At 43.3% G+C, this 25,400-nt stretch overlaps 1 protein-coding gene across 18 annotated transcripts in view; it reads right to left on the reverse strand.

The window, feature by feature from the left end:
- Positions 1-25,400, reverse strand: part of LOC105490279 (paraspeckle component 1) — a 109,895-nt gene that overhangs the window by 78,897 nt on the left and 5,598 nt on the right. For all 18 annotated transcript variants that reach the window (XR_011614999.1, XR_011614998.1, XR_011614997.1 and 15 more), the window contains exons 2-4: positions 23,463-23,764; positions 11,340-11,435; positions 2,394-2,590 (exon numbers count right to left, since the gene is read on the reverse strand). Coding sequence is in view for 6 of the 18 variants with exons in the window: in XM_071081576.1 (XP_070937677.1) it covers positions 2,394-2,590; positions 11,340-11,435; positions 23,463-23,764 (595 nt within the window). In the remaining 12 variants the exon portion in view is untranslated. The remainder of the gene's footprint in view (positions 1-2,393; positions 2,591-11,339; positions 11,436-23,462; positions 23,765-25,400) is intronic.

Below are 25,400 nucleotides of genomic sequence, written 5' to 3' on the forward strand. Positions count from 1 at the left end.
TTCCATATGATTCTAATGTGTAATAAAATTTCTAAACCACTGGACTGGACAAACTTTAAGATCTCTTGTCCAGGCATGGTGGCTCATATCTGTAATCCCAGCACTATGGGAGGCCAAGGTGGGTAGATCACTTGAGGCTAGGATTTCAAGACCGGCTTGGTCAACATGGAGAAATCCCATCTCTACCAAAAATACAAAAAAAACTGGCCAGGCACGGTGGCTCATGCCTGCAATCTCAGCACTTTGGGAGGCTGAGGCAGCAGATCACCTGAGGTCACGAGTTAAAGGGCAGCCTTGAACTCGTGGACAACATGGTAAAACCCCATCTCTACTAAAAATACAAAAAATTAGCTGAGTGTGGAAGCACACACTTGTAATCCCAGCCACTTAGGAGGCTGAGGCAGGAGGATTGCTTGAACCCAGGAAGTGGAGGTTGCAGTGAGCTAAGATCACACCAATGCATTCCAGCCTGGGCGACAAAAGTGAGACTCCATCTCAAATTCAAAAAAAGCAAAAAAAATTAGCCGGGCTTGGTGGCACGTGCCTGTAGTCCCAGATACTAGAGAGGGTGAGGCACAAGAATTGCTTCAACACGGGAGGCGGAGGTTGCAGTGTGCCAAGATCATGCCACTGCACTCCAGGCTGGGCAACAGAGTGAGATTCTGTATCCAAAAAAAAAAAAAAAATCTCTCTACCAGCTCTAACAGCTAATGAATGATTCAGTACCTTTATCGCAAATAACAACTTGCAAATTTTCCACAAAATAAAAGACAGTTTATCTTGGAGTCAGTTATCCTGGAGTCTCGCTCTGTCGCCCAGGCCGGAGTAGTGGCGTGATCTCGGCTCAATGCAACCTCCACCTCCTGGGTTCAAGTAATTCTCTGCCTCCCATGTAGCTTATATCACAGGCACCCATCACCACATCCGGCTAATGACAGTTTACCTTTAAATCTACTATAAGATATAAATGAACTCAATTTTGTTAGAAGAGTGAACATACAGAACTACCAAGCTTAGGGTCCAAATTAAATCAAACCACCTGACTAGTTTCTATTGTTTGCTGGGCTCGATTTTGTTTTAACATATGTGGCATCAGCACAGTTACTCAATGACTTGATCATAACTGCTCAATAAACACTTACTGAATTGTGATGTATGAAATACTAGAACACACGTGCCAGGAAAAAAAAAAAAAACCTACACTTCATTCTAAAGTAAATGAGAATTTACCCAAAAGGATTTAGAGAAAAATCATCAAATTTTCACCTGCTAAAAAAAATAATGAATCTAGTATACAGAATGGTTTAAAGAAAGCCAAGATTAAATGGCAGAAACGTTCAGCAGGAATGCAGCTGCAGAAATTCAGGCAGGCAGCTGTGGTACCTTGATCTCTGGGGACAGTCAAGAGAAGGTAAATACAAAAAAATTAGATGGGCATTGTGGTGTGTGCCTGTAATCCCAGCTACTCAGAAGACTGAGGCAGGAGAATTGCTTGAACCCAGGAGGCGGAGTTTGCCGTGAGACGTTATCGTGCCATTGCACTCCAGTCTGGGCAACAGGGCAAGACTCCATCTCAAATATATATACATATATTCTTGCCAACTACTAACTTTTCCTAAATCCCCATATCCATCTGTACACACAAATCCTTTTTCATCTCTACCAGATTATCCATATGTACTCTTTCAAACATGTAATAATAATCTTAAATAGCCAGCATTTGTCCAAATTCTTCTTCTTACCAAACAAAAAATCCTGTATGTGCCATGTCTACCTACCAAAATTTGCCTGCTATGTTTCTGTTTGCCAAGAGAATCATGTATTTGGTACTGGCACAATTTAATATCCTCAAATTACCTCCAACAATACTACTTGCATAAGTAAAACTAACTTTTTAATTTTTTTTCTTTTTGAGACAGAGTTTCGCTCTTGTGGCCCAGGCTGGAGTACAATGATGTGATCTCAGCTCACTGAAACCTCCGCCTCCTGGGTTCAAGCGATTCTCCTGCCTCAGCCTCCCAACTAGCTGGGATTACAAGTGTGCACAACGACAACTGGCTAATTTTGTATTTTGAGTAGAGACAGGGTTTCTCTATGTTGGTCAGGCTGGCCTCAAACTCCCGACCTCAGGTGATCCGCCCGCCTCAGCCTCCAAAGTGCTGGGATTACAGGCGTGAGCCACCGCGCCCAGCAAGTAAAACTAACTTTTAATAAGTTGTGTTTTTTTTAAGGGAAGTTATCTGGGAAAAGGGAGACTTTCACACCTAATATGTTAAATTCCAACTTTATCTCTAAACTCCTAAATGGCACTTTACACAGTAGTACATGAACGGTACACACACTTAAGGGGAAAAAAAAAATCATACCACATCTACATGAAAATCCATGTTTACCTTGCCTCATTAGCATTAATTGGTGTTCATGCCTAGCTGCTTCCATTTCTGCCTCCAGTTTCTCTTTGGCTTCTCTGATGTTTCTATCAACCTGCTCACGCTGCTGCTTTTCCATTTCATCAAGAGCCTTCCATCGAGATGCATACTCAAATTCAAATGTCCCAGGCTGAGCAAAACGTGGCGGTTGTTCTCTTTCCCTAAATTAACATTAAAACATACAGAAATGTACTCTTAAAAGGTAAAACAACAACAAACGAGAACAACAAGCACTTACAATGTCCAAGACACCATGTGAGACACCGTGTCTACAAGAATTACCTCGTGACAATATTGTGATTACAGGCCTGAGTTTAAGAAACTGCCCAAGAATGTTCAACTAATAATGGAAAAATGATTCAAACTTGCATAATCTGATGCTACAACCTGCATTATCCTAACTATTACCTGCAAAATTTCTGCTTTTGGAGGTTTCATTTTCTGGTCTTCAGTCAATGAAATATTTTACAGGCCGGGCGCAGTGGCTCACGCCTGTAATCCCAGCACTTTGGGAGGCCAAGGCTGGCAGATCACGAAGTCACGTGATCGAGACCATCCTGGCTAACACGGTGAAACCCTCTCTCTACTAAAAATACAAAAAAATTAGCCAGGCACGGTGGCGGGCGACTGTAGTCCCAGCTACTTGGAAGGCTGAGGCAGGAGAATGGTGTGAACCCGGGAGGCGGAGTTTGCAGTGAGCAGAGATCGCGCCATTGCGCTCCAGCCTGGGAGACAGTGAGACTCCATCTCAAAAAAAAAAAAAGAAATACTTTACAAAGGAAAGTCTGGAACATATGAATTAACTGTCTGGATCAGATGTTTTTACTAGTAAAACCAGCTAGATTTTATTGAGTGTTACGTGCCAATTAATTGGGTAGGCCCCAAAAATTAAGGCCTAACTTACTACAATTGTAGTTAATTATTTAATACTTCTTTCCCTTTATAGACTATAAACTCAATTGATGACACCAAATGTGGCTGTTAAATGCCACTTCGGGGCCGGGCGTGGTGGCTCAAGCCTGTAATCCCAGCACTTTGGGAGGCCGAGACGGGCGGATCACAAGGTCAGGAGATCGAGACCATCCTGGCTAACATGGTGAAACCCCGTCTCTACTAAAAAAAAATACAAAAAACTAGCCGGGCGAGGTGGTGGACGCCTGTAGTCCCAGCTACTCGGGAGGCTGAGGCAGGAGAATGGCGTGAACCCGGGAGGTGGAGCTTGCAGTGAGCTGAGATCCGGCCACTGCACTCCAGCTTGGGTGACAGAGTGAGACTCCGTCTCAAAAAAAAAAAAAAAAAAAAAAATGCCACTTCGGCCAGGCGCGGTGGCTCACGCCTGTAATCCCAGCACTTTGGGAGGCCGAGGCAGACAGACCACGAGGTCAGGAGATTGAGACCATCCTGGCTAACATAGTAAAACCCCGTCTCTACTAAACATACAAAAAAAATTAGCCGGGCATGGTGGGCGGGTGCCTGTAGTCCCAGCTACTCAGGAGGCTGAGGCAGGAGAATGGCGTGAACCCGGGAGGCGGAGCTTGCAGTGAGCCTAGATCGTACCACTGCACTCCAGCCTGGGTGACTGAGCAAGACTCCGTTTCAAAATAAATAAATAAATAAATAAATAAATGCTGTGCCTCAAGTACCTAGAGTACAGTACATACATTTAATATACATTTCTTGAATAAATTAACAAATTACCAAATAAAGGGCTATGAATGTATTTGAAAGTCTTTATTTTTTTCATATATACATATATGTATATGTAAATATTTATTTTAGAGACATATAAAAAATATGACTGATCTCAAACTTCTGACCTCAAGTAATCCTCATTCCTCAGCCTCCAAAAGTGCCAAAATTACAGGTGCAAGACACCACACCTGGTCCCCAATTTTTTTTTCACTTTTTTTTTTTTTGAGACAGAGTCTCATAGTATTGCCTGGGCTGGAGTGCAATGGTATAATCTCGGCTCACTGAAACTCCGCCTCCCAGGTTCAGGTGATTCTCCTGCTTCAGTCTCCCAAGTAGCAGGGATTACAGGCACCTGCCACCATGCTTGGCTTAGTTTTTGAATTTTTTTAGTGAGACAGGGTTTCACGTTATGTTGGCCAGGCTGGTCTTGAACTCCTGACCCTGTGATCTACCCATATCGGCCTCCCAAAGTGCTGGGATTATAGGTGTGAGCCACCGTGCCCAGACTTTCTTTTCACTTTTAAGAATTGTTGTTGTTGATGGTGTTGCTTTGGGTTTTTGTGAGACAGGGTCTTGCTCAGCTTCACAGGCTGGAGTGTAGTGGCACAATTAAGACTCACTGCCGAGACCGGGAACGGTAGCTCACGCTTGTAATCCCAGCACTTTCGGAGGCTGAGGTAGGTGGATCACAACGCCAGGAGTTCAAGACCAGCCTGGCCAACATGGCGAAATCCCATCTCTACTAAAATTACAAAAATTAGCTGGGCATGGTGGCGGGCACCTGTAAATCCCAGCTACTTGCAAGGCTAAGGCAGGAGAATCGCTTGAAACCCAGGAGGCAGAGGTTGCAGTAAGCCGAAATTGTGCCACTGCACTCCAGCCTGGGCAACAAGAGCAAGACTCCATCTTTTAAAAAAAAAAAAAAAAGCTCACTGCCGAATCAACCTCCCAGGCTCAACCAATCCTCCCACCTGAGGCTGCAGAGTACCTAGGACTACAGGGGAGTGCCAACATGACCAGCTAATTTTTTCATTTTTTGTAGAGATGAGGTACCACTATGTTGCCCAGGCTGGTCTCAAACTCCTGGAAGCAATGCTTCTGCCTCCCAAAGTGCTAGGACTACAGGTGGGAGCCACCACACCCAGTCAACTTTTAAGAAATTTTTGCAGAAAAGTCTTCAACTAGTCTCGCCTATAACAGCCTCTATTAAAAAGTACTGATGGGAAAACAATTCCCACTCCATGAATAAAAGCATAGATACCTTGCTACAAATGTCTATTTTATTTTATTTTATTTTATTTTATTTTGAGATGGAGTCTTGCTCTGTCGCCCAGGCTGAAGTGCAGTGGCCAGATCTCAGCTCACTGCAAGCTCCTCCTCTCGGGTTCACGCCATTCTCCTGCCTCAGCCTACCGAGTAGCTGGGACTACAGGCACCCACCACTTAGCCCGGCTAGTTTTTTGTATTTTTCAGTAGAGACGGGGTTTCACTGTGTTAGCCAGGATGGTCTTGATCTCCTGACCTCGTGATCTGCCCGTCTCGGCCTCCCAAAGTGCTGGGATTACAGGCTTGAGCCACCGCGCCCGGCGTAAATTTTAACTTTTATTTTGTGGTAGGGAGGTGAGGAGGGGTGGGTATGATAAATCTGGGAGAGAGAAAGGAGAAAGCTGTCACAGAGGGAAAGATGTAATAACAAGAGAGAGAAAGATATTCAGAAGCATATGAAGAAAAATCAAAGACAGCCATGATCCTAGGGACTCCATATCTGAAAAACCTACTTGGATTTTTTTCTTTTTAAAGCACCGACTAGAAAGTGCGAAAGAGTGGGAGGATCTACCAACCACAAATTTTTATAAAAGAATTGTTTATTGGTCAGCAGTTCCTAAGTCAAAGATTGACTATATTTTTAAATTATTTATTTTCTCCCACAGGAAAAACACACTGAAATAACATGCTTTTTTGAAGTTACAAGTGAATTTGAATCTTGGCTCTTATGCTTTGTGAGCATTTTCTTTTTCTCTCTTTTTTTTTTTTTTTTTGAAACATGTTGCCCAGGCTGGAATGCAATGGCACGATCTCAGCTCAATGCAACCTGCGCCTCCCGGGTTCAAGCGATTCTCCTGCCTCAGCCTCCCAAATAGCTGGGATTACAGGCTCCTGACACCATACCCAGCTAATTTTTTGTATTTTTAGTAGAGACGGGGTTTCACCATGTTGGCCAGGCTGGACTCCAACTCCTGATCTCAGGTGATCCACCCGCTTTGGCCTCCCAAAGTGCAGGGATTACAGGCATGTGGCACTGCGCCAGACCCTGTGAGCATTTTCTTCTCTGAATAAATCTTTAGTAAAAAAAGTGGGAACAGAACTAGCTCCTTTTTTTTTTTTTTTTTTTTTGAGAAAGTCTCACTCCAGTCACCCAGGCTGGAGTGCAGTGGCGCAATCTCGGCTCCACCTCCCGGATTCAAGCGATTCTCCTGCCTCAGCCTCCCAAATAGCTGGGATTACAGGTGCGTGCCACCGCGTCGGACTAATTTTTGTATTTTCAGTAGAGACAGGGTTTTATCATGTTGGCCAGGTTAGTCTCGAACTCCTGACCTCAGGTGATCCACCCACCTCGGCCTCCCAAAGTGCTGGGATTACAGGCGTGAGCCACTATGCCCAGCCATAACTAGCTCTTATTAAGGTTTGCTGAGATCATTAACTATATAAACAAATATTGTCTATAAAGTCTATTCTTGTAACAACCTTGTACTTCTAGTTCTCCAACTCCCAAATCGAAACGTATGCTTTATTTCAAATTTGCAATGGTGACCTATAACAAGGAAAAAGTTAAGTGAAGAGGAAATCACAGGAACCCTTTAAAAAATGGCATTGTGGCCAGGTGCAGTGCCTCACACCTGTAAATCCAACAGTTTGAGAGGCCAATGCGGGCAGATCACTTGAGCCCGGGAGTTCTAGACCACCCTGAGCAATATGACGAAACTCTGTCTTTACAAAAAAAATTAAAAAATTAGATGGGCATGGTGGCCCACATCTGTAGTCCCAGCTACTTAGGGGATACTGAGGCGGAAGGATCACTTGAGACCAGGAGGTAGAGGCTGCACTGAGCCATGATCACACCACTACACTGCAGTCTGGGCAACAGGGCCAGACCCTGTCTCAAAAAAAAAAAAAAAAAAAAAAGAGAGAGAAATCGCATTGTAAAGGATGTAAGAATAGATATTAATTAGGCTGGGTGTGGTGGCTCTCACCTGTAATCCCAGCACTTTGGGAGGCCGACGCGGGCAGATCACAAGGTCAGGAGTTCAAGACCAACCTGGCCAACACAGTGAAACTCTGTCTCTACTAAAAACACAAAAATTAGTTGAGCATGGTGGCGTGTGCCTGTAGTCTCAGCTACTTGAGAGGCTGAAGCAGGAGAATCACTTGAACCTGGGAGGCAGAGGTTGCAGTGAGCCTAGATCGCGCCACTGCACTCCAGCCTGGGCAACAAGAGCAAAACTCCATCTCAAAAAAAAAAAAAAGCTGGGCGCGGTGGCTCATGCCTGTAATCCCAGCACTTTGGGAGGCCGAGGCGGGTGGATCACCTGAGGTCGGTAGTTCGAGACCAGCCTGACCAACATGGAGAAACCTCGTCTCTACTAAAAATACAAAATTAGCCAGGCGTGGTGGCACATGCCTATAATCCCAGCTACTAGCGAGGCTGAGGCAGGAGAATTGCTTGAACCTGGGAGGCGGAGGTTGCGGTGAGCCGAGATCGTGCCATTGCACTCCAGCCTGGGCAACAAGAGTGAAACTCCGTCTCCAGAAAAAAAAGAATAGATATGAATTATAATCAATGCTAATGCTAATGCTTCCTCCCTGAAATACTCTCCTCTCTTGCTTCCAGGACAGAGTCTGATGGCTCTTCCCGCCATTCCAATGAATGAATGCTCCCTTCTCAGTCGTTATTGATTTGTTCTGATCTTCCAAATCTCTACACACTAGAGAACTCCAAGGTTCAAGGTTTGGTGTTTTGACTTTAAAAATATCATGTTCATAAATCCAGGCAGGACGGTTGCTCTAAATCCTAGGTATAAATCCAACTACCTGCTTGACTTACACTGCCAACACCTAGAACAGTGGCTAACACAAAGGCACTCCAAGTTTTATTTATGGAATAAATAAGTGGGCCGGGCACAGTGGCTTACACCTGTAATCCCAGCACCTTGGGAGGCCAAGACAGGTGATCACCTGAGGTCAGCAGTTCTGACTCCAGCCTGGCCAACATAGTGAAACCCCATCTCTACTAAAAATACAAAAATTAGCTGGGTGTGGTGGCGCAGGCCTGTAATCCCAGCTACTCAGGAGGGTGAGGGACAAGAATCACTTGAACTTGGGAGGTGGAGGTTGAAGTGAGCTGAGACTGCACCACTGCACTCCAGCCTGGGTAACAAAGTGACACTCTCAAAAAATAAATAAGCAGGCCTTTGAGTCCCTATGCTTAGGCCGGTTCCCAGACTGTGGAGTGCTACTTTCATTTTCAATAAAACCCTTCATTCCTTCCTTGCTTTGTTTGGGCATTTTGTCCAATTCTTTGTTCAAGACGCCAAGAACTTGGACACTCTCCACTGGTACCATATTTTGGTGAGCCAGCCAGAAGGAAGTCAAGCAGGTTCACTACGACCGCTCAGGGAGACAGAACCCAGAAGCCTGGCATGTTGGCAAAAGGGTAAAGAAAGCTTTTATTTTTTTGAGACGGAGTCTCGCTGTCATCCAGGCTGGAGTGTGGTGGCGCGATCTCGGCTCACCACAACCTCTGCCTCCTGGTTCAAGCAATTCTCCTGCCTCAGCCTCCTGAGTAGCTGGGATTACAGGTGCATGTCACCATGCCCGACTAATTTTTGTAATTTTAGTAGAGACAGTGTCTCACCACGTTGGTCAGGCTGGTCTCAAACTCCTGACTTTGTGATCCACCCGCCTTGGCCTCCCAAAGTGCTAGGATTACACGTATGAGCCACCACGCCCAGCCCTAAGAAAGTGTTTTATGGTTTGAATCTTCTGGAAACATCAAAGAAAGACAGTCACCGGGCATGGTGGCTCACGCCTGTAATCCCAGCACTCTGGGAGGCCAAGGAAGGCAGATCACAAGGTCAGGAGATTGAGCCCATCCTGGCTAACATGGTGAAACTCCATCTCTACTAAAAATACAAAAAAACTAGCTGGGCATGGTGGCACACGCCTATACTCCCAGCTACTTGGGATGCTGAGGCAGGAGAATCGCTTGAACCTGGGAGGCAGAGGCTGCAGTGAGCTGAGATCACGCCACTGCACTCCAGCCTGGGCAACAGAGTGAGACTCCATCTCAAAACAAAGAAAGAAAGACTGTCCTTGCCATCCACACTACAACAAAACTTTGGGACCTTGAACTTTGGGTTCATGGTCTCACAAATGAAAAGGGTCCCTCCACACTTTTGGAACTGTGCACCCACTGGAACCCTTGAGAGACCATCAAGCTTCAGATGATCATGCAACAAAGGTTCCAGCCAGTTCCAGGCGAAGACACCACCCCTAGCCATCGAGAAGCTACCCTGCCTCCACTAGATGGAGCAGGGCGAGAGTTCTGTGATCCCCAATAGGTAGAGACTACAACCCAAGTCAGCATGAAGCAGTTACAGAAAAAAAGACCATTGGTTCCTCTGCCTCCCATAAAGATTTATGAGGATCACATCTCTAAGTGGGGAGATGAGGCAAGAAAATAGAGTCTGGAAGCAGGGAACAGGCGGCCAATTCACAATTCAGCTATAACAGGAAATATCCTCTCCATAGGGCATACACCAAGTAAATGACTTTGTAACTTTACTTCATCCTCTTCATTTACACAGGGCATACCCCAAGTAGAGGGTATTTAAACTCACAAAAACTCTGTAACAGGGCCTTCGAGCCCCTATGCTCAGGCCCACACTGCAGAGTGTACTTTCATTTTCAATAAAACCCTTCATTCCTCCCCTGCAAAAAAAAAATAAATAAGTGACTGATTTTTAAAAATATAATGCGCTCTACAAAAGTAAAGTAATTGGAGGGGAAAGGGAGGTGGGACAGGCAGAGAACAGAACTGGAGGCAGTCCATCTAGGGAATGGGACTGTGAGGCCATACTTGTGAAACATTTGGACTGCTATTCTACAACTTTTATTTGGTGTGTTCGTTGCACAGCTATTTGAAATGTTTAATAAAGCTTTATAAACTTAAAAAGAATGCACTCATATAAGCAGTTAATGTAAATATACTTGTATTATTCTAAGTGAAAGGGCAAAAGAATAAACATACAACATTTTGAAAATGAGCTATTTTTTGCAACCTCTAAAAGTTTTTCCACTGTGCCAGGTTATTAAACTAGGAATATCCTGCTCCATCCTGGCACACCAAAAGTCTCCTTTTAACCTACAATAGACTTGAAGCATAAAATAAAACTTAAGAAGTATTTTCAGCTGGGCGTGGTGGCTCACGCCTGTAATCCTAGCACTTTGGGAGGCCAAAGCGGGTAGATCACCTAAGATCAGGAGTTCAAGACCAGCCTGACCAACATGGTGAAACCCCATCTCTACTGAAAACACGAAAAAATTAGTCGGGCGTGGTGGCACACGCCTGTAATCCCAGCTACTTGGAAGGCTGAGGAGGGAGAATCGCTTGAACCCGGGAGGTGGAGCTTGCAGTGAGCCGAGTTCACGCCACTGCACTCCAGCCTGTGTGACAAGAGTAAGACTCCATCTCAAAAAAAAAAAAAAAAGTATTTTCACGTTATCTAGATTTCGTTGTTCTTCTGGCATAAATATTATTGACAGTGTCCTAGTACCCACCCTGCCCCAGTTATAAAAGTAGACATTTCTTTAAAAATTAGTATGTTTTACCCATATGAAAAAAGAAAACTATTAGCTAGGTATGGTGGTGCATGCCTATAATCCCAGCTACTCGGGAGTCTGAGGCACAAGAATCACTTGAATGTGGGACGTAGAGATTACAGGGAGCCAAGATCACACCACTGCACTCCAGCCTGGGCAACAGAGCAAGACAGTATCTCAAAAAAAAAACAGAAAACTAGCATTCCATGTAGACTAGACCACTCTATTACCCAGATTATATAAATAAACAGACACCTCATAATCCAACAATATTTGAAAACAAATGTAATGAACACCCTTAATAGTACATACACAAATTAACTATTAATAAAATCTTACTTATGATATTGTTGAGTTTTCTGCATCAGCTTCTCTGGCAAGCCATCTTCATCATCAAACTGCTCCATGGGTTCCACAATGACTGGACGAGGGGTCCTGGATAGGTATAAAAGCATTCATAAAAATTAACACGGTGCCAAGAATTAATACCTTCTTAAAAGAAATGTTTTATAATAATAAAGATATATACTTAGAAAATGTCTCACTTGAGAAAAATGTCTCAGAAGTATCATTTGTACTCATAAAAATCAGTCAATAGCCGAAGCAGTGGCTCACGCCTGTAATCCCAGTACTTTGGGAGGCCAAGGCAGGCAGATCACTTGAGGTCAGGAGTTCAAGACCATCCAGGCCAACATGGTGAAACTCCGTCTCTACTGAAAATACAAAAAATTAGCCGGGCATTGTGGTGTGTGCCAGCTACTCAAGAGGCTGAGGCAGGAGAATTGCTTGAACCCGGGAGGGAGAGGTTGAAGTGAGTGGAGATTGCATCACTGCACTCCAGCCTGGGAAACAGAGCAAGACTCCATTTCGAGAAAAAAAAAAAGAAATTCAGTCAATAAACATTTACTGAGCCAGAGAGAGATGAATGTCAAAAGCCACAAAAAGATGAGTAAATAAAGCAACAATCATGAACCAGCATAACAGCTATAGTTAACATTTAGAAAGTATGATGAAAACGAGTTTGTACCTAACTCATGTTTTATATGTGTGGTCATCATCATAGCCACTGCTTCAGCTATTGACTGATTTTTATGAGTACAAATGATACTTCTGAGACGTTTTTCTCAAGTGAGACATTTTCTAAGTATGTATCTTTATCATCAACATGTCCCACCACCTCAACCCACCCACCTGTGCCCACCACCCGGTTTCCCTGTATCGATCAGTATTGTCCAGGAAGTTCTTAAAAATGTTGGCCAGGAGGCACAGTGGCTCACACCTGTAATCCCAGCACTTTGGAAGGCCAAGGCAGGCGGACCACCTGAGGTTAAGAGTTTGAGACCAGTGGGGCCAACATGGTGAAATCCCATCTCTACTAAAACTACAAAATTTAGCCAGGCGTGGTGGCACATGCCTGTAGTCCCAGCTACTCAGGATGCTGAGGTATGAGAATTGCTTGAACTCAGGAGGCAGAGGTTGCAGTGAGTGGCGATCACACCACTGTACTCCAGCCTGGGCGGCAGAGCGAGACTCTTGTCTCAAAAAAAAATAATGTTAAAGCTGAGAATCAGATCTAAAACATGTCAGCGAAGTGGCTCACATCTGTAATTCCAGTGCTTTGGGAAGCAGAGGCGGGGAAGATGGCTGGAGCCCAGAAGTTTGAGACCAGCCTGGGAAAGATGACGAGACCCTGTCTCTATAATATATTTTAAAATTAGCCAGGTGGCATACACTACTCAGGAGGCTGAGGTGGGAGGATCACTTGAGCCCAGGAATTTGAGGCTGCAGTGAGCTATGATAAAGCCACTGAACTCTAGCCTGGGCAATAAGGCAAGACGCTATCTCTAAATTAAAATAAAAATAAAAGATGTTAGCCAGACAAAAGGGAAAGAGGGAAGGCAGAAGACACCAGACATTCAAGGAGAAAAGTTGGGAGAAGGAAGTGACAAGAAGAGTGGGTGATGAAAGATATGACTAGAGGCCCTCCTTCTTTACTGTTTTCTTGAGTAAAACAGGAGAAAAGGAGAGTTCATGGAGGGGAGGAGGAATAAGTAGAATGGATGGCACACTGATATTAAAATTTCCTTTGAGACTGGCTCTTCACCATGCAATTAAAATCTATTTATACTACCTTCAAAATAGTGATGCTTCAGAGAGAAAAAACTAAGCTAGAAAGATGAAGGGGGTTTTTGGACTCCAAAAGTTTCTCTTACACATAATACCAGAGATTGACACAGACTTTAGATCCTAAATGTTAAGAAAAGACACAAAAACTTTTCAAAATTATTACTGAGTTAGTGAAGACATTTTAAGGAAACAGTTAAAGCAGGTATGGAACATCATGAAGTGGTGAAATGAGATTATAGAAACCTCACATAAACTGAATAGGAACCCAAAGGTAAAGAGACTTAAGACATGGTACTTCTGAAAGTACCCAAAAAGGCCCAGGGCCAAAATGAAAATGATGCATTTTATGGACCATTCATCCGCTGGAAGCTATGGCAGGGCCACAAAGAACAGTAACAGAACCAGACAAGAGGTACACCTAAGCAAGGGCCAACAAAGAAATAAGCAAACCCCTCCAGTAACACAAGACCACCCCCCTTCAAACAAACTTTAGAAACAGAGAATTAAGAGGGAAAAATGAACTAAGCAGATGATATGTCATTCATCAGAAATGACAAAAGTATATGAAGCCAAGGGAAACCGTAATCAGTAGTAAGAGAGAAAACTCGGACATCTCTGTACTCTCAAATATGTTAGAGATTTTAACAAATTGTAAACTTTTCACATGTAAGTTTGGGCCACTAGACAACTCTTACACAGTATGGGAGAGAAGAAGTACAGATTTCTAAGAGGAAACTTAATCGATACAAACAAATTTATAGTCTCCCTCTACCACTCTCTCTCTATATTCATCTTGCTCCTACAATTCCACTTCTAGAGACACATAAACCAGTAAGCAAAGATCAATCACAACCACATTCATCAATTACACAACATAAAAAGACCAAGGAACATGGGTATGTATTGTGTACAAGGGAATTACTTAAGGGACTGTATCTTATTTTTATTTATTGGAACACATGCTAAAATGTTAACATCTATGGTTTCATTGTACATACACCACTCCCTATAGAAGCTCCCTTTGTCCACCTTCTGACTCATCTTGTTTATTTCACTTTCATCTTTAGGTATAACCAAAGTTTGTAAAACTCAACCTAAGGCCGGGCACAGTGGCTCACGGCTGTAATCCCAGCACTTTGGGAGGCCAAGGCAGGTGGATCACTCAGGAGTTTGAGACCAGCCTGACCAACATGTGAAATCCCGTCTCTACTAACACAAAAAATTAGCTGGGTGTGGTGGTGCATGCCTGTAGTCCCAGCTACTTGGGAGGCTGAGGCAGGATAATCACTTGAACCCAGGAAGCGGAGGTTGTAGTGAGCTAAGACTGTGCCATTGCACTCCAGCCTGGGCAACAAGGGCAAAACTATTTCAAAAAACAAACAAACAAACAAACAAACAAAAACTCAAATTCTGTTTGCCATAGGTATAATAACTAAATTTATTTTTTTTTCTTGAGACAGTGTCTCACTCTGTTGTCCAGGCTGGAGTGCAGTGGCGCAATCACAGCTCACTGCAGCCTCAAACTCCGGGGCTCAAGATATCCTCTCGCTTCAGCCTCCCAAAGTGCTGGGATTACAGCCATGAGAGACTACGTCTGCCCAGGTTACTCTTTTTGCAAATGTAAGTATATAGTAAGTGGAAAACAGCTGGGCACGGTGGCTCATGCCTGTAACCCCAGCATTTTGGGAGGCCGAGGCAGGCGGATCACAAGGTCAGGAGTTCAAGACCAGCCTGACTAATATGGTGAAACCCCGTCTCTACTAAAAAATATAAAAATAATTAGCTGGGCGTGGTGGCGCACACCTGTAATCCCAGCTACTCAGGAGGCCGAGGCAGGAGAATTGCTTGAACCCAAGAGGCAGAGGTTGCGGTGAGCCGAGATCGTGCCACTGCACTCCAGCCTGGGAGACAGAGGGAGACTCTGTCTCAAAACAAAAAAAGTAGAAAACAGACGGAAAAGAAACAAATCAAAGTCTTCAACCATAATGTTAAATCTGAAGTTACTGCTTGGATTTTTGTTTTTCTCCCCATTTTACCACCAAGTCAATCATTAGTTTGGTTATAAACGTGAAGGACTGAAAGAGAGAGGCTTCGGTACTGAGGCCCTGGGGTTTAGAGCAGGTTATGAGCTATGTATCCTTCAGCTAGGAGGTTCACCCGCGCTAGCCGAAGTTTTCTCAGCGCATCATAGGGTTGTTATGATAACGAAAGAAGAAAAGTAGGGCACTTAGCACAGTTCTTGGTAAAGAGAGTTCATTAAATGAAAGTGAAGTTGGCTGGGCGTGGTGGCTCATGCCTGTAATCGCAACACCTTGGGAGGCCAAGGCGAGTGTATCACCTGAGGTCGGTAGTTTAAGACCAGCCTGGCCAACATGGTAAAACCCCATCTCTACTAAGAAATACAGAAAAATTGGCTGGGCGTGGTGGCGAGCGGCAGCTGTGGTCCCAGCTACTCAGGAGACTGAGGAACGAGAACTGCTTGAATCCAGGAGGTGGAAGTTGCAGTGAGCAGAGATCACACCACTGCGCTTCAGCCTGCACGGCAGACTGAAACCCTGTCTTGGAAAAAAAAAACCTGAAGGTTTTTTTTGGGTGGTAAGAGGGGAAAAAGTATTTCAGTGTTCTTTCAGGCCTGAAAATACCAAAATTTAAAGCGTTATTTACAAAAACACTTGAAAAATGTTTCATTGTGGAAAAACTTAAATAGTAAGTTTTGTAGAAGAAAGAAGGCCCCTGAAATCCTAACATGTGGAGAGGAGCTCTGATCACATTTTTGTGAAAACCACTTAAGACTTGCCTTTCTGTTGGATATATGCATAACATTACATAAAGTGAATCACCTATACATGCTTTTTTCCAGATATCCAATGTACTCAATGTAAAATGGCACCATTTTACGCACTGCATGCATGCACAATAATTTTTTTAACCATACCAACTAGTATACATCTGGGGTTTTCATGTTTTCTGTAATGATATATAATACAAATTACGTATTTGTGACTGATCTTTCCTCATTGTGGCTGATCTTTCCTTAGAACTGTGGAAACAAGGTAGAATATACAGTACTAAAAACATGGCGACTTAAGGGCCGGGCAAGGTGGCTTCTGCCTGTAATCCCAGCACTCTGGCAGACTGAAGTGGGAGGATCATTTGAGGCCAGGAATTCCAGGTTACAATGAGCTATGATCATGCCACTGCATGCCAACCTGGGTGACAGCAGAACTTGCCTTAAAAAAAAAAAAAAAAAAGTGACTTAAAAGATACACAATATTTTGCGTATGTAATTTCTTTTTTTTTTTTTTGAGACAGGGTCTCATTCTGTTGCCCAGGCTGCCATGCAGTGGATTAACAGGATGATAATATTAATAAAATATTTTATGATGGAGAAAAAATCAAATCACTAGGATCTAACAATGATATCTTAAATTTACAAAATGACACAATAGATCTATGTGGTAATTTTAAGAAAAGGGATCTAATTTTTTTTTCTTGTTTTTTTTGAGAGACAGTCTCACTACATTGCTCAAGCTAGTCTCAAACTCCTGGACTCAAGCAAACCTCAGCCTTCAGAGTAGCTGGGACTACAGGTGCCTACTACTACAATTCAGCTTGTTTTAATTTTTTTTAATTTTTCTTTTTGTTCTTTTGAAGACCTCTAAGAAATAAGGAAGTATCAATCTTTACAAATAACTACAAATAACAAATAAGGAAATATCAATCTTTACAAAAAAAGAAAGCAAAAAACTAAAATTGGATCCAATTAGCACTGAGAGTATATCAAGGGTTAATGTTGCTTTCCTCAAAAGTTAAGTAGCAATTTATACTTACTAGCAGGTTTTTCTAGATAACTCATTACTTTCAACAGGCAATGGAAATATTATGTTTTTCTTAAAGAATTTTTTTTTTGTCTAAAAGTAATCTCATTTAATGGAAAAATAGGATAAAGCAAATAAAATGTTGGAAAAAGTAATCCCTTTCAAATATAAACATAAAATAGGAAAAGTACAAAATTATTTTTGTACTCTTCTGCACAGGAAAAGCGTGCAGGAAAGAGTTTAAAAGAGCAAGCCTGCAGCGGGGCGCGGTGGCTCACGCCTGTAATCCCAGGACTTTGGGAGGCCGACGCAAGTGAATCACTTGAGGTCAGGAGTTCGAGACTAGCCTGGTCAACATAGTGAAACCCCGTCCCCACTAAAAATACAAAAATTAGCCAGGCATGGTGAACATCTGTAGTCCCAGCTATTCAGGCGGCTGAGGCACTGAGGCACATGAATCGCTTGAACCCAGGAGGCAGAGGTTGCAGTGAGCCAAGAACATGCCACAGAACTCCAGCCTGAGTGACAGAGCGAGATCCTGTCTCAAATAAATTAATTAATTAATTAATCAATTAAATAAATCCTACCAGCCAGGAGCGGCGGCTTGTGACTGTAATCCTAGCACTTTGGGAGGCCAAAACGGGCAGATCGCTTGAGCCCAGGAGTTCAAGGCCAGCCTGGGCCATGTGGCGAAAATACAAAAAGTACAAAAATTAGCCAGGCATGGGGTGGCTGGTGCATGCCTATAGGTGTGGTGGTGCATGCCTATAGTCCCAGCAACTTGGGAGGCTGAGGTGGAAGGATGACTTGAGCCCAGCAGGTCGAGGCTGCAATCAGCTGTGATCATGCCACTGCACTCCAGCCTGGGAGGCACACTGAGACACTGCCTCAAGAAAAAAAAAGAAAAAAAAAAAGGACAAGAACAATGGCTCACACTTGTAATCCCAGCACTCTGGGAGGCTGCGGCCGGCTGAGACAGGTGGATTGCTTGAGCTCAGGAGTTGAAGCCCAGCCTGGGCAAAATGACAAAATCCACCTCTACAAAAAATACAAAAATTAGGCCTGGAGCAGTGGCTCACGTCTGTAATCCCAGCACTCTAGGAGGCTGAGGCAGGCAGATCACCTAAGGCCAGGAGTTCAAGGCCAGCGTAGCCAATATGGTGAAACCCCATCTCTATTAAAAATAAAAAATTAAAAAATTAAAAATTAAATTAAAATAAAATGGAAAAGCAAAATCTATGACAATCTGGAGAGCATTCTCTAAGGAAAGAGAATAAGAGCAAAGCCTCTGACAAGATTGTGTTGTAAAACAGCAGATATAGCATGAATCTCAGTTTTAGTATCAATGCTTAATAGTCAAGAATAAGTTTTAAAATGCTTACAAATCAGCAACTAAGCTCCATGGAGCCAGGAAAACAAAAACTTTTAAATTCAATTCTCTAAACCCTAAAACATCTGAATGATCCCAACCAAGAGCTGACAGCACCATACAATAAGCAAATACAAAAAACCTAAATACCTAAAAAAATAAAATTGGATGATTATAACCTGATTTCAAAGCTTAGGGTAAATATGGTAATTAAGCAAGTACGATTTTGGAACTGACAAACTGGTCAATGAAACAAAAAAAGTACAGATTTTTTCCCCAGGTTTTTTTAATAAAGATGCAAGGGTAACAGGGTAACAAAGGGGAAATCATAAATCTTTTCAATTAATGGTGCCGAACAACTGGAAACCTGCACAATAAAAAGGATTTTTACGTTACACTCAAAATGTATAAACGTAAAAGCTATAAAATTTCTCAAGAAAACATAAGAAAAGTTTTGCAATCTTAGGCAAAGATCATACAAGGACACAGAACAAACCATACAAGAAAAAAAAATTGACAAAATTTGGACTTCACAAAATATAAAAACATCTGCTCTTTGAGGGTCACTGTTAAAGTTAAAACATTTCACAGATGCAATGGCTCACACCTGTAATTCCAGCACTTTGGGAGGCTAAGACAGGAGGATAGTTTAAGCTCAGGAGTTAGGGACCAGTCTGGGCAACACAGCAAGACCTCGTATCTACTTTAAAAAAAAAAAATCAAAAAATTAGCCAGGCGTGGTGGCGCATGCCTGCAGTACTAGCTACTCAGCAGGCTAAGGAAGGAGAATCATTTGAGCCCAGGAGGTCAAGGCTGCAGTAAGCCGAGATCACTCCACTGCACTTCAGCCTGAGTGACAGAGCGAGACCGTGTCCCCAAAAAATAAATAAATAAATAAAAAGAAAAGAAAATTTAAAAACAAGCCACAGACTGGGAGGAAGATTTATAATACAGACATACCTAGATTTGATAATTCAGTAAGAAGACAATCCGCCCAATTAAAAATGAACAAAGAGGGGCCGGGTGCGGTGGCTCACACCTGTAATCCCAGCACTTTGGGAGGCTGAGGTGGGCGGATCAAAAGGTCAGGAGATCAAGACCATCCTGGCTAACACGGTGAAACCCCGTCTCTACTAAAAATACAAAAAAAATTAGCCAGACATGGTGACTGGTGTCTGTAGTCCCAGCTATTCGGGAGGATTAGGCAGAAGAATGGCGTGAACCCGGGAGGCAGACCTTGCAGTGAGCCGAGATCGTGCCACTGCACTCCAGCCTGGGCGACAGAGCGAGACTCTGTCTCAGAAAAAAAAAAAAGAACAATTTTTTTAGATAAAAAAAATGGACAAAAATATTTTAGATATTTCAGGAAAGATATATAATTGGCCAAAAAGCACATGAAAAGATGCTCATCATTAGTCATGAGGAAACTAAAATTTAAATCATGATGAGATTGCGCTAAACTAACTAGAATATCTAAGTCTAAAAAGCACCAAGTGCAACTGGGCACAGTGGCTCACACCTGTAATCCCAGCACTCAGGGAGACTGAAGCAGGTGGATCACTTGAGGCCAGGAGTTCCTGACCAGTCTAGCCAACACGGCAAAACCCCATCTCTACTGCAAAAAAAAAAAAAAAAAAAAAAACTTAGCCAGGCATAGTGGTGCACGCCTGTAGTCCCAGCTACTCAGGAGGCTGAGGCACAATTATCACTTGAACTCAGGAGGCAGAGATTATAGTGAGCCGAGATGGAATCACTGCACTCTAGCCTGGGCGACACATGGAGACTCTGTCTCAACAAACAAATTAACAAAATATTAAAGATAGGCTGGGCACGGTGGCTCATGCCTGTAATCCCAGCACTGTGGGAGGCCAAGCGGGTGGATCAGGAGGTCAGGAGTTCAAGACCAGCCTGACCGAGATGGTGAAACCCTGTCTCTACTAAAAATACAAAAATTAGCTGGGCGTGGTGGCAGGCACCCGTGATCCCAGCTACTTGGGAGGCTGAGGCAGAGAACTGCTTGAACCTGGAGGCAGAGGTTGCAGTGAGCCGAGGTCACGTCACTACACTCCAGCCTGCGCAACAGTGAGGCTCCATCTCAAAAAAAAAAAAAAACTAAAAAAACTAAAATTAAAAAAAATTAAAAAATTAAAAATAGGCCAGGCACACTGCCTCAGACCTGTAATCCCAGCACTCTGGGAGGCCAAGATGGACGGATCAAGAGCTCAAGAGATGGAGACCATCCTGGCCAACTTAGTGAAACCTCATCTCTACTAAAATTACAAAAATTAGCCAGGCGTGGTAGCACGCGCCTATAGGCCTAGCTACTCGGGAGGTTGAGGCAGAAGAATCACCTGAACCTGGAAGGCAGAGGCTGCAGTGAGCCGAGATCGCTCCACTGCACTCCAGCCTGGATGACAGAGCAAGACTTCGTCTCAAAATAATAATAATAATAAGGCCAGGCGTGGTGGCTCACGCCTGTAATCCCAGCACTTTGGGAGGCCAAACTGAAGTCCAGAGTTCAAGACCACCCTGACGAACATGTAGAAACCCCGTCTTACTAAAAATACAAAATTAGCCAGGCATGGTGGCACATGCCTGTAATCCCAGCTATTTGGGAGGCTGAGGCAGGAGAATTGCTTGAACCCAGGAGGCGGAGATTGCAGTGAGCTGAGATGGCGCCATTGCACTCCAGCCTGGGCAACAAGAGCGAAAACTCCGTCTCAAAAAATAACAATAAAAAAATAAAATAAAAATAAAAAATAAAAACACCAAGTGTGGGTAAAATGTGGAGCAACTAGAACTCACTCACTCATTGCTGGTAGGAATGTAAAATGGTACACCACTATGGAAAAGAGCTTGGCAGTTTCTTATAAAGTTAAACATACAGAATTTACCCCTAAATATTTACCTAAGTCACATGAAAGCCTAATATTTACGAGAAGCCTTGTAAACAAATACTCATAGTAGCTTTATTCACAATGGCCAGTAGTTGTAAGCAACTCAAATATCCATCCGTATATCACGGACAAAACACAGTTATGTCCATACCATGGAATACGACTCAGCCATAAAAAGGAACAAAATACTATACACACGAAGATATGAATGAAATCTCATAAACACATGCTAAGCAAGAGAAGCCAGACACAGAAGAATACATACTATATGATTTCACTTAATATTAGAAAACACAAAACGTATTTATAGTAACAGAAATAGCTATCTAAGGCAGGTAGAGTACAAAATAACTGTAAAAAGGCACAGAGAACTTCTGTGGGGTAATGGAAGTGTTCTGTATTTTTATTATGGCAGTGCGTTACATGAGTACATATGTTTGTTAAAACTCATTGAGCTCAGCCGGGCGAAGTGGCTCATGCCTGTAATCCCAGCACTTGGGGAGGCCCAGGCAGGTGGATTACTTAAGGTCAGGAGTTCCAGACCAGCCTGGCCAACATGGTGAACTCCAGTCTCTACAAAAATACAGGACAGTCATGGTGGCTCATGTATGTAATCCCAGCACTTTGGGAGGCCGAGGTGGGCGGATCACCTGAGGTCAGGAGTTCCAGACCAGCCTGCCCAACATGGTGAAACCCCGTCTCTACTAAAAATATAAAAATTAGTCAGACACAGTGGCTTACGCCTGGAATCCCAGCTACTCGGGAGGCTGAGGAAGGAGAATTGCTTGAACGTGGGAGGGAGAGGTTACAGTTCGTCGAGATTGCCACTGCACTCCAGCCTAGGCAACAGAGTAAGACTCATCTCCCAAAACAAACAAACAAAAAAAAAAACAAAAAAAAACCACCTCATTGAGCTCTACAACAGAATTTTTTTTTTAATTATTTTATTCCTATTATTTTTTTAATTTTCTTTTTAAATAGAGACAGGGTCTCATTGCAACCTTGACCTCCTAGGCTCAAGTGATCCTCCCATCTCAGCCTCCTGCATAGCTGGGACAACAGGGCAAATAGCTGAGACTACTGTGCACTCCACCACGCAGCCCCCAAGATGTTTTTATGTTGTTGTTGTTTTTGTTTTTTTTAGGCAGAGTCTTGCTCTGTCGCCCAGTCTGGAGTGCAATGACACAATCTGAACTCACTGCAACCTCCGTCCCCCAGGTCCAACCAATTCTGGTGACTCACCCTCCCAAGTAGCTGTGCTTACAGGCACACACCACCAAGCCCAGCTAATTTTTCATATTTTTAATAGAGACAGGGTTTCGCCATTTGCCCAGGCTGGTCTCAAACTCCTGAGCTCAGGCAATCCACCTGCCTCGGCCTCCCAGAATGCTAGGATTACAGGCGTGAGCCACCAAGCCTGGCCCAAGGTACTATTTTTTTTGAGACAAGGTCACTCAGTCACCCAGGCTGGAGTGCAGTGGCACGATCTGGGATCACTGCAACCTCTGCCTCCAAGCTTCAAGCAATTCTCGTGCCTCAGCCTCCTGAGTAGGTGGGATTACAGGGATGTGTCACCACGCCCAATTAATTTTTGTATTTTTAGTAGAGATGAGGGTTTTTTTTGTTTTGTTTTGTTTTTGTTTTTTTTTTTGAGACAGTCTGTCACCCAGGCAGGAGTGCAGTGGCACCATCTCGGCTCACTGCAACCTCCGACTCCCAGAGTCAAGTGATTCTCGAGCCTCAGCCTCCCCAGTAGCTGGGACTACAGGCGCACATCACCACGCCCAGCTAATTTTTGTATTTTTAGTAGAGTCGGGGTTTCGTGCCATGTTGGCCAGGCTGGTCATGAACTCCTGACCTGAGGTGATCTACCCGCTGAAAGTCTGGGGCTTGAGCCACCGCACCCCTGAGGTGCTTTTTATGAAGGTAAATTAGATGTCAATAAAGCTGATAACAGTTTCTGAAAGGATTATCTTAACTTCACAGATTTTACTTTGTATATATATGTTCAGTAAGTTAAATGAAATCATAATACAAAACACTGCTGAGATTTAAACTCTGAAGTTTGAAGAAAGTACATGACTCTTGACTCCTACAAGTACACAAAAATTTCTTATTTGTATTCACTGAATATTTACTCAACACCTACTTACCATATGCTAGTATCAACTGCAAGGAAAGACAGAATTCCAGAACAAAGAGAAGCCCATATGTAACTGGATAGAAGAAGGACAAGATATTTAAAACTTACGTTGTTAGCAAGAATGCCCCATCACCACATCTTTCCAGAGCCTTTCGTGCAGGAGGTTTTGCTGCAAATTCTACAAAACCTTTTCCCGTAGCTCTACCGCGATCATCCACAACCACAACAGCTTTCTCTACAGGACCAAACTGAGAAAATGCTTGCTCTAGCAGCTCATTGGAAACAACTGGAGAAAGGTTCTTGACAGTTAAGGCAGCTCCATGCGTAGCAAAGCGAATTCGTAGAGGTCTGCTCTTCAAAATAGTGCCATCCAGCTCTGCTTTTGCAATTTCAGCCAGTGTTCTGGATTCCTTTTTAGGAAGAAAAAACATTGTTAGAAGATGACAGTAACAGAAAAAATTTAAAACACTCTTTGGCTTCTAGGGAGAACGAGGTAGCTTTAGCAAATGGCTGACAGGGTCGATTTGATTTTTTATCTTTTAACTTTGGTATCACAGGGTTTTTAACTATTCAATCATCATTTTAAACATTTTAATTAAAAGGTCCGAACTCCGTTGTTTTGTTAAAAGTAATCATTTAAAGATTAGCTCCTCATAAGGCTAGTTACCAACTATTAAATATTCAAAGCAATGTAGTTTCAAAATCTCCTACATATATTAAAAACATATTAATAACTTGACTAGAGGCTGGGCACAGTGGCTAACCCCTGTAATCCCAGCACTTTCAGAGGCTGAAGCGGGCGGATCACCTGAGGTCAGGAGTTTGAGACCAGCCTAGCCAACATGGTGAAATCCCAACTCTACTAAAAATACAAAAATTACCTGGGCGTGGTGGCGGCGCCTTAATCCCAACTACCTGGGAGGCTGGGGTGAGAGATCTCTTGAATCTAGGAGGCAGAAGTTGCAGTGAGCCGAGATGGCGCCACTGCACTCCAGCCTGATCAACAGAGCAAGACTCTGTCTCAGAAAAAATAAAAATAAAAAATAACAATAACTTGGCTAGAAACTATCATCAAAGGAATAATTCTCTCCATACCCTTATGTTTTTCATCTCTTTTCTTTTTTTTTTTTTTGAGACAATCTGGCACCGTCACCCGGGCTAGAGCACAATGGTGCAATCTCGGCTCACTGTAACCTCTGCCTCCCGGGTTCAAGAGATTCTCCTGCCTCAGCTTCCTGAGTAGCTGGGACTACAGGCGAACGCCAGCACGCCCAGCTAATTTTTTGTATTTTGTATTGAAACCCCAGCAGAGACGGGGTTTCACCATGTTGGCCAGGCTGGTCTCGAACTCCTGACCTCGAGATTCGCCCACCTCAGCTTCCCAAAGTGTTGGGATTACAGGCATGAGCCACCGCACTCGGCCTGTTTTTTATGTCTTAATAAAACACTCCGCCTCTGTACAGCCAGACAAATCACCTTTCCTTTTTATTTTCATTTCTTTTCAATATTATAAGTAAAAACTATTAGTTCTTGGGTTTTTTTTTTCAGGGGAGGGAGGTGTCCTGAGACAGGGTCTTACTCTATTGCCCAGCCTGGAGTACAGTGGCACAATCATAGCTTACTGCAGCCTCAAACTCTGGGGCTCAAGGGATCCTCCTGCCTTACCCTCCCGACTAGCTGGGATTACGAATGTATGCCACCAAGTCTGGCTAATTTTTTAATTTTTTGTAGAGATGGGGGGTCTCACTATATTGCCTATGCTGGTCTCTTGAACTCCTGGCCTCAAGCAGTCCTCTCGCCATAGCCTCCCAAAGTGTGAGATTACAGGTGTGAGCCCCCTTGCTCTAGCCAATGTCTTATTAATGACTTCTCCCGAAATACATGGGTTACACATTCTCACCATCACATGAAGAGAAACAAAGGCAACATTCACGAGCTATAACAGTTCTCGCCATTATATAGAGAAGCAAGTGTACATATGCACTTATTATAAACTAAAAAATATGCTCATTGCTGAAACTAAAAGGTAAGAGAACTTCCTTCTAC

This window comes from Macaca nemestrina, chromosome 16 (assembly GCF_043159975.1).
Source record: "Macaca nemestrina isolate mMacNem1 chromosome 16, mMacNem.hap1, whole genome shotgun sequence".
In the NCBI taxonomy this organism is placed as follows: Eukaryota; Metazoa; Chordata; class Mammalia; order Primates; family Cercopithecidae; genus Macaca; species Macaca nemestrina.